Here is a 17529-nt window from a genome sequence, read left to right on the forward strand (position 1 = left end):
ACATTTTTCTTGTAAAACAAAGGAGCAAAAACAAGTTTGGGAACCGCTGCCTTAAAGTGACATTAAAGAGTTAAAATCTCTGTGAAAAGGTAAAATAATAAATAATAAATGTAGTGAGTGAAGAGGAGTCGCTGAGTTCATTTTCAAACTTTGCTTTCGTAGAAGTCAGTAACCACATTCTCACAACCTCACTCAGATATCGAGTGTCTGGTTCCTGATTCGAGCTGCTAATACCAAGTATGAGAACTCAGCACGCAGACGCGCTTCCACGAACTTTCATGTGTCCCTGGTCGGTTTTACCCAGAAATCACTGCGGCAACTTCATCCCACCGAAGAGCTCGTTGCACTTTGTGCAGCGTAAAATGTCACGATTAGAAACTCTAAACAGGAAGTGAAAACTACTAAATGAATGAATGTTTTGCAATAAAGTGACTGAAAGTATCAAAGGTTAAAATCACAACACAAGTCATAAATGACACCAAACAAAAAGAAACGAGACTTCCTCCTAAAGCGTATACAATCAGATTTCACTAAAACCAAGGAGCAAAGGGTCAAAGTTCAGTGAATCATCACGCCTCAAACAACACGTTTGAAAAGAGATTATTTTGAGCGACGTCAGGATCATCCTCAGTGCTGTGAGAGGTTTTCTGGATATTTGTTCCACGTGCACGCTCCAGACCATCAAACAAATCTTAATATTAGTTAAAGATAACCCGAGTAAATACAAAATACACTTTTAATTGATCATTTCATTCATTCAGGGAAACAAAAGCTATGTGAAATGACACCACTCTGTGCAGATGATTCTCTGCAGCAACATTTGTAACAATGTTGTAGTTTTTCTTTGTTTTTTGTCGCTGTTGTGTCATCTGTTAACACCTCGACTGGAGGCGACACTCATGGGGATCTTTTGTGCTGAAGAGTCACATGACCCCATTTGCATCAAATAACACACAGTTTGAAGAAATGAGGAAGGTGCCCGGGATTTATTTTTGGCTTTTTATTGGTTAGGTCATCCAGCTACCTTACCGTCAAATAATTCATTTTTTTAAATATCATCTTCAAAGAAGAAAGCACAACTGAAAGCAAAAATCATTCACTCGTCACTTTTAAAAGGTGGAAACAATCAATAATAATAGTAAATCAAGGTTCCTACTAAAACACTCAAATCACAACATCAAACAAAGAGTAACTGAAATGTGACACACTGGATCTGTAAAGAGGAGGTGAGACATGAGCCGGGACAAGCACGCCGGAGTCTCCTGATGCGCATCCGTGTCTGTTCCAGTCTCTGAATTTCCCTCGCTGTCTCCCAGGGGCCAAGTGAGGGCTGTGATTGGATGTGGGTGGGTGTCAGGAGAGGCAGCTTTTATTTTCCTCTAAAAGCCAAAGGTGTTCTCCCCGCTGTAGGCCACGTATAAAAAGCCGTCCTCATCCTTCTCCTTCTCGTAGAGCTGCCCCATCGTGATGCTGAAACATGGAGGGAGACGCAACGTCGTCACTGAACACCAAATAAGAAAACAATCCACCGCAGAAAAGACACCGACAAATCCGCCCGGTTAGCATTTTTTCATAAATAACAACAGAAATCTGTGAACATTTGGAGGAGTAAATGGCCTGTATTTGTATAGCGCTTTACTCGTCCCTAAGGACCTCAAAGCGTTTTACACATCCAGTCATCCACACATTCACACACAGGTGATGGCAGCTACATTGTAGCCACAGCCACACTGACAGAGGCGAGGCTGCCGGACACTGGCGCCACCGGGCCCTCTGACCACCACCAGTAGGCAACGGGTGAAGTGTCTCGCCCAAGGACACAACGACCGAGACTGTCCGAGCCAGGGCTCGAACCAGCAACCTTTTGATTACAAGGCGAACTCCCAACTCTTGAGCCACGATCGCCCAAGTGACGCACACTAGCACATAAAGAGCGGCCGACAGCCTGTAAACAACAGTAGACTTGTGATAGCAAGCAAGCGAATAATGAAGAAAACAGATTTTTAGACGGGAAACTGTGAGAGAGAGAGAGAGAGAGCTGTGCATGAAGTGTGATTTTATCCTGGTGGAAGCAAAACAGCGAAAGTCAGAGTGAGTTCATGACGATGTTTATGTGAAGCGTAGTTTGGATCTTCTTTTGCTGCTGGTTCAGTCAATATTGTTTGGAGAGAGATCAAACTAACAGCTTTAGAATCATCTGCACAAAGACATAAACACAAAGCGCGGAGCCGCCGAAACATCAGAATCAGCGAGCTGTCGGCTTTCAGCCCCGACCGTGTCCGCGCCGGCGGGTGAGAAAGGCGACATCTCACTGATCCTGATGATTCTGATGCGTCGGCGGCTCCGCGCTTTGTGTTTATGTCTCTGTGCAGAATCCGTGTTCCTGCTCTCATTTACTGTTTCAGCTGTTTGGTGGTTGTTGAAATTTTGTGAGGTTTAACCTGAGATTCTGGCGTTTCGGGCAAAATAAATTAATATTAAAAAATCAATTCAGGATTTCAATGAATCGATATCACGTTATCCAAGCTAGAATCGATTTTAATCTATATATCGATAATCAAAACCCAGCCCTAGTGGAAACTGACCCACTAACACTGAAATACTGAGACATGCAGCATTCTGAATGCTGAGAGACAAAACTGAATGAATACAGTATTAAATGAATGACGGGAAGATTTACAGTTTTCATCTGTTGTGTTTTGCAGTAGAGTAAATATCTTCCTGTCAGGCCTTCTTTTATCATTCGTCCTCCAAAAGCCGAGCAGATTCATGGAAAATTAAAGATATCATAGATATGATGTCTTTTATCTAAAGACCTTTGAAACTGAAACGGTTAATGGTGGCAGCCACCAGTATTCGCTTACAATCAAACATTCAACCCTCACTTGACCTGAAGTTACAGAGCGAGGTCATTTCAGATCTCATTATTTTACTTTATAATATAAAAATCAGACAACGAGGTCCTCTGAAAGGCTGAGCTCACCTGGACTGAGGCACCGTCTTATCCACAAACAGGAAGATGGCCTTCTCCGAGGGCAGCTGGATGCGTTTCCTGATGATCCACATGAACTGGGCCACTGTGATGTCAGAGGGGACCAGGTACTTCCTCTTGTCGATGTCCACTATCTGTGATCCCGACACTTTCTCCACGATCACCTGAACGCAACGACACACACATTTCATCATCAGCGAACTGGCCGACTTGCAGAAGCAGCCGCCCACGCGTCGTCGCGCTCACTCACCGGGACGCGGTCAGGGTACTTGTTGCGGATTTTGGCTGACTCTATGCATCGATGTTCTGCAGGAGACAAAGACACACGCGGGTTAGTCTGACGGGTGTTTCTCGGCACCTCGCGCTGTTTCCAAGTGAAATTTTAAAAAAAAAGGCTAATGAAAGTTAACCAAAATGAAACTATAAAGAAAATTATTATTATTATTTTAACAATAATGAAACAAGAAACTGACTCTGAGTTCTCACTTGATTAAACCACAGAAACAAACATGATTAAAAAGACAGAAAACTACAATAACGATCAAACAGATGCAAATTATAAGCAACAAATAACAAAAAACAGACATTACAAAGAGCTGCTATTCATTGCAATCGAGTGTTCAACTTAATTCAACATATTTATATTGCCCAACAGCTTTGCATGATTCACAGTTCAAAATAAGCCTTCTTTATCTCATACAGAGCCTTGTTTCATATGAACATCCACCAGGAGCAGTGGATATATGACAGGGTTTAACAAATGCAGATTTAAGTCCACTTCAATCAGTGAAAAAAGGTTTTCAGTAACTTTCTAAATGCAAAGGCAAGCTTTGGCTCCCTGCAGCGCCCCCTGTGGTGTGGAGGCTAGCTTCAGCAGTTTGTTTACATGTACCAAATATTATCAGCCTTCTTAAATGATCAATAAAAGCTACTTTTCAAAAAGCAGCTGACTTCTTCAGTTTAAGTCTTTAGGTCCCTGGTGGTTATGTGAGGAGTTCTTCAGAGAGGTTTGTTTAGAAAAAACCTTCCTCAGACAGCTCTCAGCACCTCCTGCTGCTGATTATGTACAGAGATCGATATCTGACGGTGGAGTTGTTGTCAGTTAACACCACCTCTGGCCGCCCGAACACCTTCGATCCGCTCACTCAAAAGAAGAACGTGCAGGCACTGAATCTTTAATAAAACATCACCATGTTGCCTCTATGATATCACGCCGCATGCATTCCTGCAAGTATTTATTCTGGCAAATATTTGCACTAAAGTAAAACAATCACTCTCGTTTCTAACAGTTCACCAGCTCCTTTTCCTTCAGATCATTCGTTTTCACTATGTCACATGAATTTAAGATGAATGAGCACAAATGGACAAAAATCCTTATTGCGGTTTGTAGTCAGCCGGCTGAAACAGCGCTCGGCATGAGGCCGCAGGAACCACATCTTATCTTTCACAGGAAGCACTGGGGTTGCCCTGAGCTCCTGTTCAGGTTTCACAGTTGGCTGCCATAGACATGCTAATTGCTGCAGTTGCTTCTAGTTTGCATGGAAGATACTGAATTATCTGCAAACCCTCGCTAACTACTTCCTGAACTGTAGTGAAACACAAAGTGCAACACAACCCAGAAATTCACCTTCCCTGTAAAGGTTTCGACTTTTGTGTTTTGCATTTTTACAGCTAGAAATTAGCGAGCATTTGCAGAAATGTCCGCATCTTCCTTCAAAACAGCGACTGGGGCGACGTGTAGCGACCTAAGCCATCGCAGGAAGGTCCATACAGGTAGCACCGTGTACCGTAAACCTCCAACCAGTCCCCTCACTGATCTAGGACCGTGTGACTCTGTGGGGCCTTGTTCACGCCACCCTACAGCATCACAATGGCAAAATGGTGGACAGGTTAATGGTCATGTGACTACAAACCCTGAATAGTGCTAGCTTGAAAGAAAGAACCATAAATACTTTCTTAAGCTTTTATTATAACAACATTTAATAAATGACACAAAAAAGTTACCACTGATTTTTTTTACCTAAATCAACAGGGGGGGAGGGCCTTCACCAACATGTGCTTGTCTTTCTTAACGGAGACAACATTTGTGCTATTTTAAATCCTACAAATAATATTTCATGGTAAGTTTCAACCACTGGTGGAAGTCAGCTTACACAATATTTATTACAATTGCGTAATTATAGAATAATACAATATTTTTATGTGAAATTAATGGATATAAAACTATTTTACAGTAACACAATCACAGGGAAGGTGCTCCTGCACTCCTCCTGTACTTCACTAAGTGAGTTTTCCTGATTACCTTGATTTACTTTACTGTACTTCAGCTGTAACTGAGCACACTTTAAATGATCCCTCAGCACATTTACATGTCTAAACAGATGTTTCCAGCTGTGTTGCATGCGGCTGGCCCGCAGTGTAGAGCTGTTTGGTCATCCAGCTGCTGATGAACTGCGAGCAGAGGCGAGGCCCGACTAGCTACTTGCTGAGCCAGTATACACGATTAGCCTGAAACTGGGTCGTCGTGTTAACAACAAAGACACGATGGTTTGTCCGCTTCCACGAGCCCAGTACACGGCTTTAACACTACGGGTTTAAAAGTTAACGATAACAGGAGCGGACATCAACATTTACACCTGTATGTCCCCGTTAATGGATCGCTGGCTCCTCTATGGACAAAAGCCTGGAGGACAGGCCCGGCTCCCCGCAGGGCCCGTTTACCAGCGACACCTTAGAAACTTTAAAGCCCACATTAACTCCCATACGGAAGAATAAACAGCTAGACTTTTATAACATAATAATAACAACTCATAACTATTTTTCCTCACTAATCAGAACGTCGCCTCCATTCTCACCCAAAGAGTGGTCTTCTTTGAACATCCATTTCATGTTTGCCGTTTCCGGGCTCCTCTCGTCGGGTGCAGCGGGCTGTAAACGCGACTCACGGTTAAATTTGGGGCTCAGCAATCTTCCCGCTCGCTGTCCTCTCAGTTTTAACCACAAACGAACACACGGCTCGGCACCTCCCAGCGCTCCAGCTACACAACAACAACAACAACAGCAACAATCCTCTTCTTCACGATCAGCCTGCTGAGCCCCGCCCAGCCCGTGACGTCACCAAGGCCCCTACCATTCCGCCATGTAAAGGGGGGAGAGAAAGACGGAAACATCGACTCTTTCTCTCTGTAAACGTATTAATAACGAACAAGCAATGGCGAAATGCATCATAACTAGGCTAATAACCACATAAGACCTAAGTAAGATTAAATGTTTCCATTTCACTGTATGCATAAGCCGATATTAACATTTCACATGGTAGTTTATGCACTGTTCCCCCCGTAGTGATGCGCAGTCATACGTATTTCTCCTCGCTACAACGTAAACACAACCAGCATTACAGCATTGTCCCCACAGACATGCGCAGTTTGAATCCCCTAAATGCAACCATTACTTTCGTTAACAAATGCTGAGTATTAAGAATGTTTTATGATGTCGTGGCAGGGCTAAGACTTCTACAATAATTAATTGATATTAAGATAAAATGAATAAATATCTATCTTCCTGTTTTGCTTTGAAAGGAGAGATCCAGAGCACAGCCTCCAACTACAAACCCATGGCCTTGGTAATTCTGCTTCTGGAGGTGTTGCAATCAGAAACGTGTCATTGCTTTTTTTCCTCTCTTCTCATTTTATTCGAGTAACATAGAACTAATCTGTCCTGAACCTTACATAACAGGGGGGTCCAACTCATTTTACATCATGGACATACAGAAAAAGCTCTGGTAGCTTTTTGCCAAGACTGTCCTGAATTTTGGACTAACTAAAAGTTTATATTTAAAGAAGAAAATAATAATTTAAATTTATTTTAAAAAAAAATTGTTCTGTCTTTCTATCTGTTACTGGCTGTGGCAAGGTCTTTGTCAGTAAAATAATTTGTAAAAAACTGAAAATACAAATAAAAGCTCAATAACTTATGCCCTGGGTATGGCGTCTTTTCTATACCCATTCAGCCCACGGACTTTATGTTTGACATTCCTGTTTTACAAAATAAATAAAAACCAAAGGCATGAATACTTCTGGGATTTTTAAAAACCTTTCCAAAAGCTGACTCACTAAAACAATATATTTAAAAAGCTGGCATTAAGTAATTCAGTTGTATAAAAGCAGGTGGGTGCAACTTAAAATGTTACGTTTAATGAAATCTGGTGAAATAAACTTTATTTGATTAGGATACATTCACTTTACATCAAGCATAATTTCTTTGATGTTTTTTTGGAATACATAAAACTTTTATTTCATACATTTCAGTTACACTTTCATCAAATGTATTGCTTCATGTTTATGACGACAGAATTTGTTTTAGAGTAAAAGCTTTTCTTTGTTCAGATATTCTAAAAAGAGAAATGCTCCAGCACCAAAGTAAGTGCTTTAATACAAAGTTTTATTCAAACTTCAGTAAACGTGTCTAAAACCACGCGTGAATTACACTGTACGAATGGAGCCACACGCCTTCTTCCCGTTGCCTCGTTCGTCTTCCGCTGTGGCCGCTCTGGTCTGGTTATCGGGCGGCAGCGGCTTCCCCAGGTGGTGTCCTGTGGAGATGCCGAGAGGCTGCGTCGCTAGTTCCTCCTTCACTTCCGGCCGAAGTAAGAATCCTCCCTGAAAGCTGAGGTCAAAGAGCTCACAGCGGGCAAAGGTCAAAGGATTTTCTGCAAGTAGTCCTTTGAGTCGAGTCCGCCACCCCTCGAGCATCGCGGCTCGTGCAGCTGGGGGACTGTGAGCCGGACTCCAGAAAATCTGAGGAGCCAGAACCTGAAATCCACAGAAGTGCAGAATCCCATTCTGGAAGAAACAAGAGCAGACAGAAGGGAGGAAGATGCTTCCACAAGCATTCATCTTTGGGTTTATGTGTTATTTGTGTAGCTTTCCGTCTTATGCCCTTCTTTATCAACTTTAATTGTGTTAGGGTTTTGTCTCTGTGCTCAGTCATTTCCTGTTTTATTTTGGTAGCTCTTTATTTCCTTGATTATTTTCACCTGTTTCTTGTTACCTAGCTGTTTTCACTCCAATCATTAACCGTCAGCTGTTGGCTTCCCAGACTTATCATCTGATGTTTGTTCTCATTCACTTCATGGATTTTCTGTTTTCTGGGTTCCTGCTTTGAGTCAGTTTTGTTTATATGTTTACCTTCAGCTTCTGTTATTTGATAAAAAGAGAGAAACAAAAGTCCCAAAAGAACTTTGAACTGCTGGTGGTACAGTGGGGCAAAAAAGTATTTAGTCAGCCACCGATTGTGCAAGTTCCCCCACCTAAAATGATGACAGAGGTCAGTAATTTGCACCAGAGGTACACTTCAACTGTGAGAGACAGAATGTGAAAAAAAAATCCATGAATCCACATGGTAGGATTTGTAAAGAATTTATTGGTAAATCAGGGTGGAAAATAAGTATTTGGTCAATAACAAAAATACAACTCAATACTTTGTAACATAACCTTTGTTGGCAATAACAGAGGTCAAACGTTTACTATAGGTCTTTACCAGGGGCCCGTTCTTCGTACGTCGCTTACTACATCCAAGATCAAATCATCGCGCTAACCGTGAGCTCGCTAATCCGGTTCCCCGAACACACCTGCTGTTGACGATTACTACAGCTGGACGCAGGAATGTGACATCACTGGGTGTCGTAAAAGGGGCTACGCATCGATAGTAGAAACATTGATCGGCAACCCGCTGATTGGTCGGCGAAAATGTCGAAGGGGCGTGCTCGGTATTTTCCGGCAGCAGAGCAAGAACTCATGAGTGAGGGATTTCAGGAGTTTCAGAGTTTAATTAAAACGCAAGAGAACACTGCAAAGGCTGCAAAAGCAAGGAGAGAGGGCTGGCAGAAAGTTGCTGACAAATCAAACTCGTAGGTAATTTAATAATAATAATAATAATAATGGAGTGGGTTTATATAGCGCTTTCCAAGGCACCCAAAGCGCTGTACGATACCACTATTCATTCACTCCCACATTCACACACTGGTGGAGGCAGCTACGGTTGTAGCCAGGCTGCCATATCGCGCCATCGGCCCCTCTGGCCAACACCAGTAGGCGGTAGGGTAGATCTATCATATGACACTATATTGTCCAATATCATATGGCATTATATTATATTATAATATGTTATATTATATCCCCTTTCACATTAGAGCCACAACAGGACCCACAAGAACATGGGAACAAGTAAAAGTGGAATACAGGAGTATTCTACAGAATGGTAATATTTATCTCTTAGATTGCTTTGCGTCTCTTGGCAAGGTAATACTGGCCTGTAATACTCTGTTAGTTTGTTCATAACAGCAACCAAGAAAAGGGCAGAGGAAAAAAAGACAGGTGGTGGTCCTGCACCCCCTCGTCAACAAGTTGGTTAAGTAAATAATACCCTCACGGGAATATCGATATCTCTCTATGAGCACACTGTCGCGCTGAGCTAAAGGATCCTGTCTATCCCGCAATATACGCTGAATTCTGAGGACTCTCCTTATCAATCTTGCACCTTCCGCAATGGGTTGGTCGCGTATACGGACAGGACATGGCTGCGACAGGCTTCCCAAATCCACCTTCGCTTTTATAGCCGTGGTCTCTCATCTTGATTACACGAAGTAATTTACAATTACTACTCTGAAATATGAATTACATCTGTAATAATCACATACATGTAATAGAATGTTAATAGTTCATTTCCCTTTTTTAGGAAATGACCTGTATGTATCTGTGTGACATCAATAAAAGGATCAAGTGCTGCATTATCTTTAGTTACATTGATAATATTTATTTATGGTGAAACAGTGGAAAAATATCGCTGTTGCTTTCGTATAAATGAAGCGGACATACCTGCGTGGCCGCGATCTAATCCTGTTTACATAAAGTAAACCTGCTCCCGAGCAGGTTTACGCTTACGGCTCTGTTGCTATGACAGCAAGTCCCGGATGAGCTTCGGGGAACCGACTGATCCAGGATCACGCGAAATCGTCAACAATCTAATCCGGCTAACCTACTTAGCGAGGTACGAAGAACGGGCCCCAGGTTTGCACACACAGTAGCTGGTATTTTGGCCCATTCCTCCATGCAGATCTTCTCGAGAGCAGTGATGTTTTGGGGCTGTCGCCGAGCAACACGGACTTTCAACTCCCACCACAGATTTTCTATGGGGTTGAGGTCTGGAGACTGGCTAGGCCACTCCAGGACTTTCAAATGCTTCTTACGGAGCCACTCCTTTGTTGCCCGGGCGGTGTGTTTTGGATCATTGTCATGTTGGAAGACCCAACCGCGTTTCATCTTCAAAGTTCTCACTGATGGAAGGAGGTTTTGGCTCAAAATCTCACGATACATGGCCCCATTCATTCTGTCCTTAACACGGATCAGTCGTCCTGTCCCCTTGGCAGAAAAACAGCCCCATAGCATGATGTTTCCACCCCCATGCTTCACAGTAGGTATGGTGTTCTTGGGATGCAACTCGGTATTCTTCGTCCTCCAAACACGACGAGTTGAGTTTATACCAAAAAGTTCTACTTTGGTTTCATCTGACCACATGACATTCTCCCAATCCTCTGCTGTATCATCCATGTGCTCTCTGGCAAACTTCAGACGGGCCTGGACATGCACTGGCTTCAGCAGCGGAACACGTCTGGCACTGCGGGATTTGATTCCCTGCCGTTGTAGTGTGTTACTGATGGTGACCTTTGTTACTTTGGTCCCAGCTCTCTGCAGGTCATTCACCAGGTCCCCCCGTGTGGTTCTGGGATCTTTGCTCACCGTTCTCATGATCATTTTGACCCCACGGGATGAGATCTTGCGTGGAGCCCCAGATCGAGGGAGATTATCAGTGGTCTTGTATGTCTTCCATTTTCTGATGATTGCTCCCACAGTTGATTTTTTCACACCAAGCTGCTTGCCTATTGTAGATTCACTCTTCCCAGTCTGGTGCAGGTCTACAATACTTTTCCTGGTGTCCTTCGAAAGCTCTTTGGTCTTGGCCATGGCGGAGTTTGGAGTCTGACTGTTTGAGGCTGTGGACAGGTGTCTTTTATACAGATGATGAGTTCAAACAGGTGCCATTCATACAGGTAACGAGTGGGGGACAGAAAAGCTTCTTACAGAAGAAGTTACAGGTCTGTGAGAGCCAGAGATTTTCCTTGTTTGAGGTGACCAAATACTTATTTTCCACCCTGATTTACGGATAAATTCTTTACAAATCCTACCATGTGGATTCATGGATTTTTTTTTCACATTCTGTCTCTCACAGTTGAAGTGTACCTCTGGTGCAAATTACTGACCTCTGTCATCATTTTAAGTGGGGGAACTTGCACAATCGGTGGCTGACTAAATACTTTTTTGCCCCACTGTACCAGCAGCTCGGTGACTGGCTCTTATCTCCTTTTTATGTAATCACACCCACATCAGCAGTGTTGCTGCTTTTCAAAGACTCCTGATGCTCAGTTAAAGCTTCATATTTTTTTCCTTGGACTTTCCTACTGTAGCTTTGCATGAATTAGAGGCGTTCCTTTATCGTACCCTGGCCCCTCAGCAGTCAACAAATTATTTCTGTTCAGCTCCACGAGCCTGCCTGTCAGAGGAGGAGGGTGCATGTCTGTTTGTATCAGCTGATAACGGCGGTAAATGGGCCAACGGATGAGGACAAAGTCAGCTTTGAAACACTGGAGGAGCTTCAGTGGTTTATCACAGTTTTATCAGCCGAGACACTGAATCACATTTGTGCCTTTGTTTGTGCTGCAGCTTGTTAGGATCAGAATAAGATAATCCTCTGGGATAAAATATGGGCCTTCACTACGATAACCATACACATTGAAAAAAAATGAGCTTTGAGGGCCAGGCCCGTCTCCCTGATGCTGTACCACATCCATGTGTGACTGAGAGGCTCCAGTGGATTTGATAAAATTGTGACATTTAATAACTCAGGAATGAAAACAACATCTGTCTCCAACAGGAACATCACAGCTATGATCGATTCCCATTAATCTGCCTCCAACAGGTTTCTGTATGTGAGATTAGGATTACAGTGGATCCTCTGAGTTTTTGTTACTCTTCTGCTGTTTGAAGTTTTGAATTCTTTTGTTTGATTTGTTGCAGCATCACTGAGTCTTTGATTTTCCTCCTAAGAACTTTCTGTTTTGTGTGTTCTGGTTCACGATGTTGCCTTAATGTTTTGACTTCTCATCTTACTGGATCTTACTGCATAGTTGTGCATGCCGATTAATTATATAATTTACTATGCTTGTAGTAAGTTGTGAATTCTTGGTCTTTGTTTTGAGTTTATTTCTCGGGTGTCTCACCTGCAGAGGCCACAGGGTGACGTTGATGTCCCCGTTGATGCCGTCAGGCTGAAACATCGTCGGAGCTGCTGCGGTCGTGAACGACAACATGGCTTTTTTATCCTTAGAGGAAATATAACATACAGTTGGATAACCAGACCAAAACACGTCCACAAAGAAAAGCTCTTTATTTTATCAACATCAAGTTTTCCAATAATTTTCAAACATATGTACAGAAATTCCTTTGTTGTCTTTTGCTTTTCATCTCTGAAACATGAGCGCATCACCTGACTGTCCCACTTAAATGTAGGTTAAATCGATAAATCCAGACTGATATTAATGGAGTTGGTTGTGTTATTTGTTGCATCCTTCTAATGATTTGATGTTCTCTGCTGGAACGTACCTTGAATATCCCGTTATCGTACATCTTTTCCAGGGAGAAAGCGAAGCCCTGTGACAGCACTCTGTCTATCCAGCCCTTCATGACGGCGGGAAAACTGAACCAGTACAAAGGAAACTACAGAAGGAAAAAATAATGTTGTTATTAATACCATTCAGAGTTTTATTATTCTCAGTCATTTTCTAGTTCAACACTCTTTTACATCAAGCATTTCCAAAGACGCAAACATGCCTGTACTAAAAGCTGCAGTTCCCCTAATGTCCAGCAGAGGCAGAAGTGAGTCAGTCCCCATAGACTTCCAAACTTTACAACAGAAACAAACATGTTTACAGCCTGGTAGCTGGTCTCTGTACATGGAAGAATGTTTCTATAACCAGTGTTGGGAAGGTTACTTTTAAAATGTATTCCACTACAGATTACAGAATACATGCCCCAAAATGTATTTTGTAACGTATTCTGAATACTTTGGATTACTTTGTGGTGGAGGTAAGCATGGACGACACAGAGCTCTCAGTTCTCACTCCTTCTTTATTCCTCTCCAAAATCAACTGAACACATCGCGCCACAAAACACAGCAACACACTTCCTCAACACTGGGTGTGAGTGGAGCCCTCTAGTGGTCCACCACAACTTAATATATTATCAAGCAGTTTACAACTACATGAATGTGATTTATTACTATTACTGAAGGTCCGCGGCACTGAACCGTAGTAAAGGGACCTCTGGCTAATACGTCGGGTTCGTGTTGGGCTCGTAGCCGAAAAATAGCTTTACTTTGTTGTCTGGGTCAAGTTTGCTAGCGAGACACAGAGAGAGGCGTTGAAAGGCTGCTGCAACAAAACTTATTGTTTCGGAGGAAAACAGGAACACAGCGTACAGTCGAGTCTTAATAGCTTACTTACAACTGGGCTCGTCAGGCTCTCTTTTTGGCTGCAGTGGTTATTATTATATTTACATGCTTCCAGCTCCCGTTTCTGCTCCGTGACAGCTCGTACTTTTCATTTTTCTCCCTCCTCGCTCACAGACACATCACGGGTATGGCAGTCCATTCTCCCTGCAGCACGGACTACACTGCCCATGATGCTGCATTCTTTAGAGCCTGTAGCATTCTGCCTGTTAGCTTAGCACAACAACAACAACAACAAGGCCTCTCTCACCCAGGAAACACACAGTGGCAGAGAGAGCGTCACCCTGTAACCATGGCAACCGTAACGCTGCTGCCTGGAACAACAACATAGCTGTCAAACAAAACCCAAACAGTCCTGACCCGCGACAGTGTGAAACAGGAAAATACCGCCGTGTAATCCCTTTATTTCAACAAGGTAAATGTATTCTGAATACCGAATAATTGTTCTGTTGGAGCCTTATGGAGGATTTTCAATGACCTCATGTGACCAAAAATATGGCTGCTGTGAGGTCACTGTACTAACAGACCGTCCGAGAAGGCGGAGCTCCAGGTTTGGAGAATTTTATTTGCAATAGAGATACGACAGCTACTGAGGAAGATGAATTTTATCACCCTGAAAATCTAAATCCTATTTAAATCTAAATTTATTTCTAAAACCACTTTACTTCATGTTGCTCAGATGGTGGTTTTATTAGTCTGTGTTCTGCTTCACTTTAAATATTCTGACCTTTCATGAATCCGCCTCAGGAATAATCTTTCAGAAGAACAACAACATTCCCGATGAGCAGGGCGATTTAAGGAGCTTGTTGAATTTAGAACACAGAAGCTGAACATTACAAACCATTAAAAATGGAACCGATCTCTGTATTCTCAGGATAATCCAGGATGTGGGCTCACTTGTGTTTGTGGGCACGATGGAGAGGTTACTCATCATGAAATGGGAAGTTGTGACACTCAATAACTGCAGCTTTTAGTGACCTCTGACCTGGAAGATGATGAGCTCGGCCTCTGTTACTTTGCGCTGCTCAGCTACGATGTCTTCGCTGAGACGGCCCTCCATCCCGGCGTGCAGGGTCTCTTCTCCGTACTGGAAATGCTCAGAGTTCCTCACATCACCTGAACACAACACGCTCAGTCAGAATCTCACTGGGAGGTTTTATCGGTTCACTTTAATTGGGTGTTTTCAACCCAGAGGCACCCTTTCTATATAAAACAAACCTTTGACTTAAGCTGAGAGTTATTTCACTGATACCCATCAAAGGCCATAATTTATTAACAAGTGTGATGCTTGTGAGGGGAGATAGTCCAGTGTGCAAAAAACTGATCAGCAGCATTTTTTAAAAACTTTCTGTAGAAACTATAACAAAAGCTGTAGCGGCTGGAAAAAGGCAAATCTCACATAGTCCCTGAAACATCCCTTCAGGTCAGCATCTAAGGTCTGAGTGCAAAGCTGAGGCAGCAGAGCTGTTTGTTGGGTAGCTTCAAAGTGTTTGATGAGGTGATGAAGGCAAGGTTAGCAAGAGTCACGTGGCATGCCTTCATCCATCAGTCCAATCATTAAAAGTTCTGATGATAGTTCAGGGCGCACAGGAGCTGTTTTTCACCGGGAGACGTGTCTTAAAGTTTCAGCTTCCTCTTTGGTGTCCACTGCACACAGAAGTTGTGTCACCATGTGGAGCTGAGGGGCATTTCAGCTCAGAGCATGCCCCGTCTGAGCATTACAGCATTAAAGAGCAGACTACAGCAGACAAAGAAATGATTAGCCTGCGAATCAGACCAAGGTATGTTTCATTCACTTTAAATATTTACACAGATTTAAAGGTGAGGATTTAAAGGTGAGGTGATGGACCACAAACTGAGAGACACACAGAGAGCAGCATTAAAGCTCGAGTTGGTGTTTTGCCAGGATTTGCTGACAATGAGAAAGATGAAGCTCGGCTCAAAACGTGCCCAAAGACACAAAACAACAAAGAATAAATATGTCAGATGAATGCAGACGAAGCACAAAAAAGGCCAAAAACTGACTGACAGATGCAACGTGAGCTCAGAGAGACACGCCTGCAGTCATCTCTGTCTCGCAGCATCTGAAGTCATAAAGTTTAAATGTACAAATATGATGAGCTCCTGCACTCTGCTCTGATTTAAAAATAAAACGATGAAAAAAACTGTAAAGCACTGATGATGAAACAAGCAATAATGTGTGTGTGTGTGTGTGTTCCCCGTGTGGGGGGGGTCACCGATGATGTCATCCCGCGTGGCACTGGCTTTGAAGTTCATGGCGTACAGGTCAGACACGACGACCTCGTATCCCTGCAGCTTCAGCTCCTGCAGCGCCACGTCTCGAGCCGCCGCGTTGAACGAAGCCGGACTCTGGTGGGCGTAAACGATCAGAGCTATCTTCTGAGCTGACACACACACACACACACACAGAGACACACACACACACACACAGAGACACACACACACACACACAGAGACACACACAGAGACACAGAGACACAGAGACACACACACACACACACACACACAGAGACACAGATAAACACACACACACACACACACAGATAAACACACACACACACACACACAGATAAACACACACACACACAGATAAACACACACACACACACACACACACACACACGCACACACACACACACACACACACACACACACACACAGAGCTGTTAAACCTTGAAATCAAGTTTGATGACTTTCTTTGTCGTGTTGCTCAAAATATGAAAACTGGAAAATCTTTCTTACTTTGAGGTCACTGTTTTTACAGTTCTGAGAGCAAACTTTATGAAAAAAATTACAAATACTTGGAAATATAAAGAAAGACATAAACCTGAGGTTTGTTTGGGAGCTGTGTGGATGCACACGGTCTGCCCACAGGACGCTCAGCAGTTTATAGATTTATTTCTCAGATTTTTACCAATGAGCGCAGACACTTACCCATGCTGCGTCTGCTGGACCCGTCGGCACAGGAGACCGGCTTCGCGGAGCTTCTTATAGGCCCACGGCTTTGTTAGCGTGACAAACAGGGTTAGATCAGATGTCAGGATAGAACAAACCTGTCTGAGAGTCATAACAGCATACCGTGGGGGGCGGGGCATGTTGTCAGAGTGCAGGGCCGGTTCAGCGGGGTGAACGGACTCTCATGACTGACAGCAGAGTGGACTTTCACATAGTTCACGGATGATTACAAAATCACATAATGGAGACATGATTAAGAATATGAGGCCTTTTTTATTTTGATTTTGATCTCACTCAGTCCACAGGACTAATCTTTAATCAGCCAGCCAAGCAAAAAATAAAACGACAAAAAAAAAGATTAAGTGGAAGCAAAAAATTATAATGATAAAGTCCAAAAACAGGCTGGACATGAAAACAGCCAACGCCAGCCAGGAAACCACAGGAACACCAAGAACAGGAAGACCTCACACAAAGAAAAAGGAAAAGGAAACCTGCAGCGAGCAGCAACGCGACACAGCGTGACAGCAGCAGGCGGGAAATCAGCTGATACTGAGGGACAACGGTGAGGCTTTCTTACTCAGCTAACATCATGCTCGTAAGCTGTCAGTACGAACCACGGCAGTGAGAAACAGGTTCTAATAGCATTATTATCCCTTTGATCTAAAAGGGCAAAGGTCAGAGGTCAAAGTCTGATCAGGATCCACTGAAAGCTTTTCCACCTATCATGTTTACAGACACTCAAACGCTACAAAAACCATAATGTCCTTGGCTGAGGTGAGTGGGAATCAACGAAGAAACCCAAAAACCATCGAGATTCACTGCTTAAAGGTGCAGTAGGCACCAAGTTTAAGTCACTTCCATCAGACAGGCACCGGGACCAGGACCGGGACCGGGACCGGGACCAGGACCGGGACCAGAATGAGGACCGAGACCTGTAAACA

General features: G+C 43.3%; 2 protein-coding genes across 2 annotated transcripts; both read right to left on the minus strand.

Moving 5' to 3' along the window:
• Window positions 1–959: 959 nt before the first annotated feature.
• LOC146639213 (gamma-aminobutyric acid receptor-associated protein-like 2) lies at window positions 960–5945 on the minus strand. The gene is made up of 4 exons (XM_085351214.1): window positions 5848–5945; window positions 3243–3298; window positions 2984–3156; window positions 960–1470 (listed from the first exon to the last, which is right to left on the minus strand). The coding sequence occupies exons 1-4, from the start codon at window positions 5879–5881 to the stop codon at window positions 1380–1382; spliced, it is 354 nt and encodes a 117-aa protein (XP_085207340.1). The 5' UTR covers window positions 5882–5945; the 3' UTR covers window positions 960–1379.
• Window positions 5946–7327: 1382 nt separating this feature from the next.
• On the minus strand, window positions 7328–16691 carry nqo1 (NAD(P)H dehydrogenase, quinone 1). The gene is made up of 6 exons (XM_085351215.1): window positions 16568–16691; window positions 15850–16017; window positions 14598–14728; window positions 12709–12822; window positions 12327–12428; window positions 7328–7833 (listed from the first exon to the last, which is right to left on the minus strand). The coding sequence occupies exons 1-6, from the start codon at window positions 16569–16571 to the stop codon at window positions 7474–7476; spliced, it is 879 nt and encodes a 292-aa protein (XP_085207341.1). The 5' UTR covers window positions 16572–16691; the 3' UTR covers window positions 7328–7473.
• Between the last annotated feature and the right edge of the window lie 838 nt (window positions 16692–17529).

Source organism: Diplotaxodon limnothrissa, linkage group LG1 (genome assembly GCF_057381915.1).
Source record: "Diplotaxodon limnothrissa isolate DT_005_m linkage group LG1, D_limnothrissa_male_GT1.1, whole genome shotgun sequence".
In the NCBI taxonomy this organism is placed as follows: Eukaryota; Metazoa; Chordata; class Actinopteri; order Cichliformes; family Cichlidae; genus Diplotaxodon; species Diplotaxodon limnothrissa.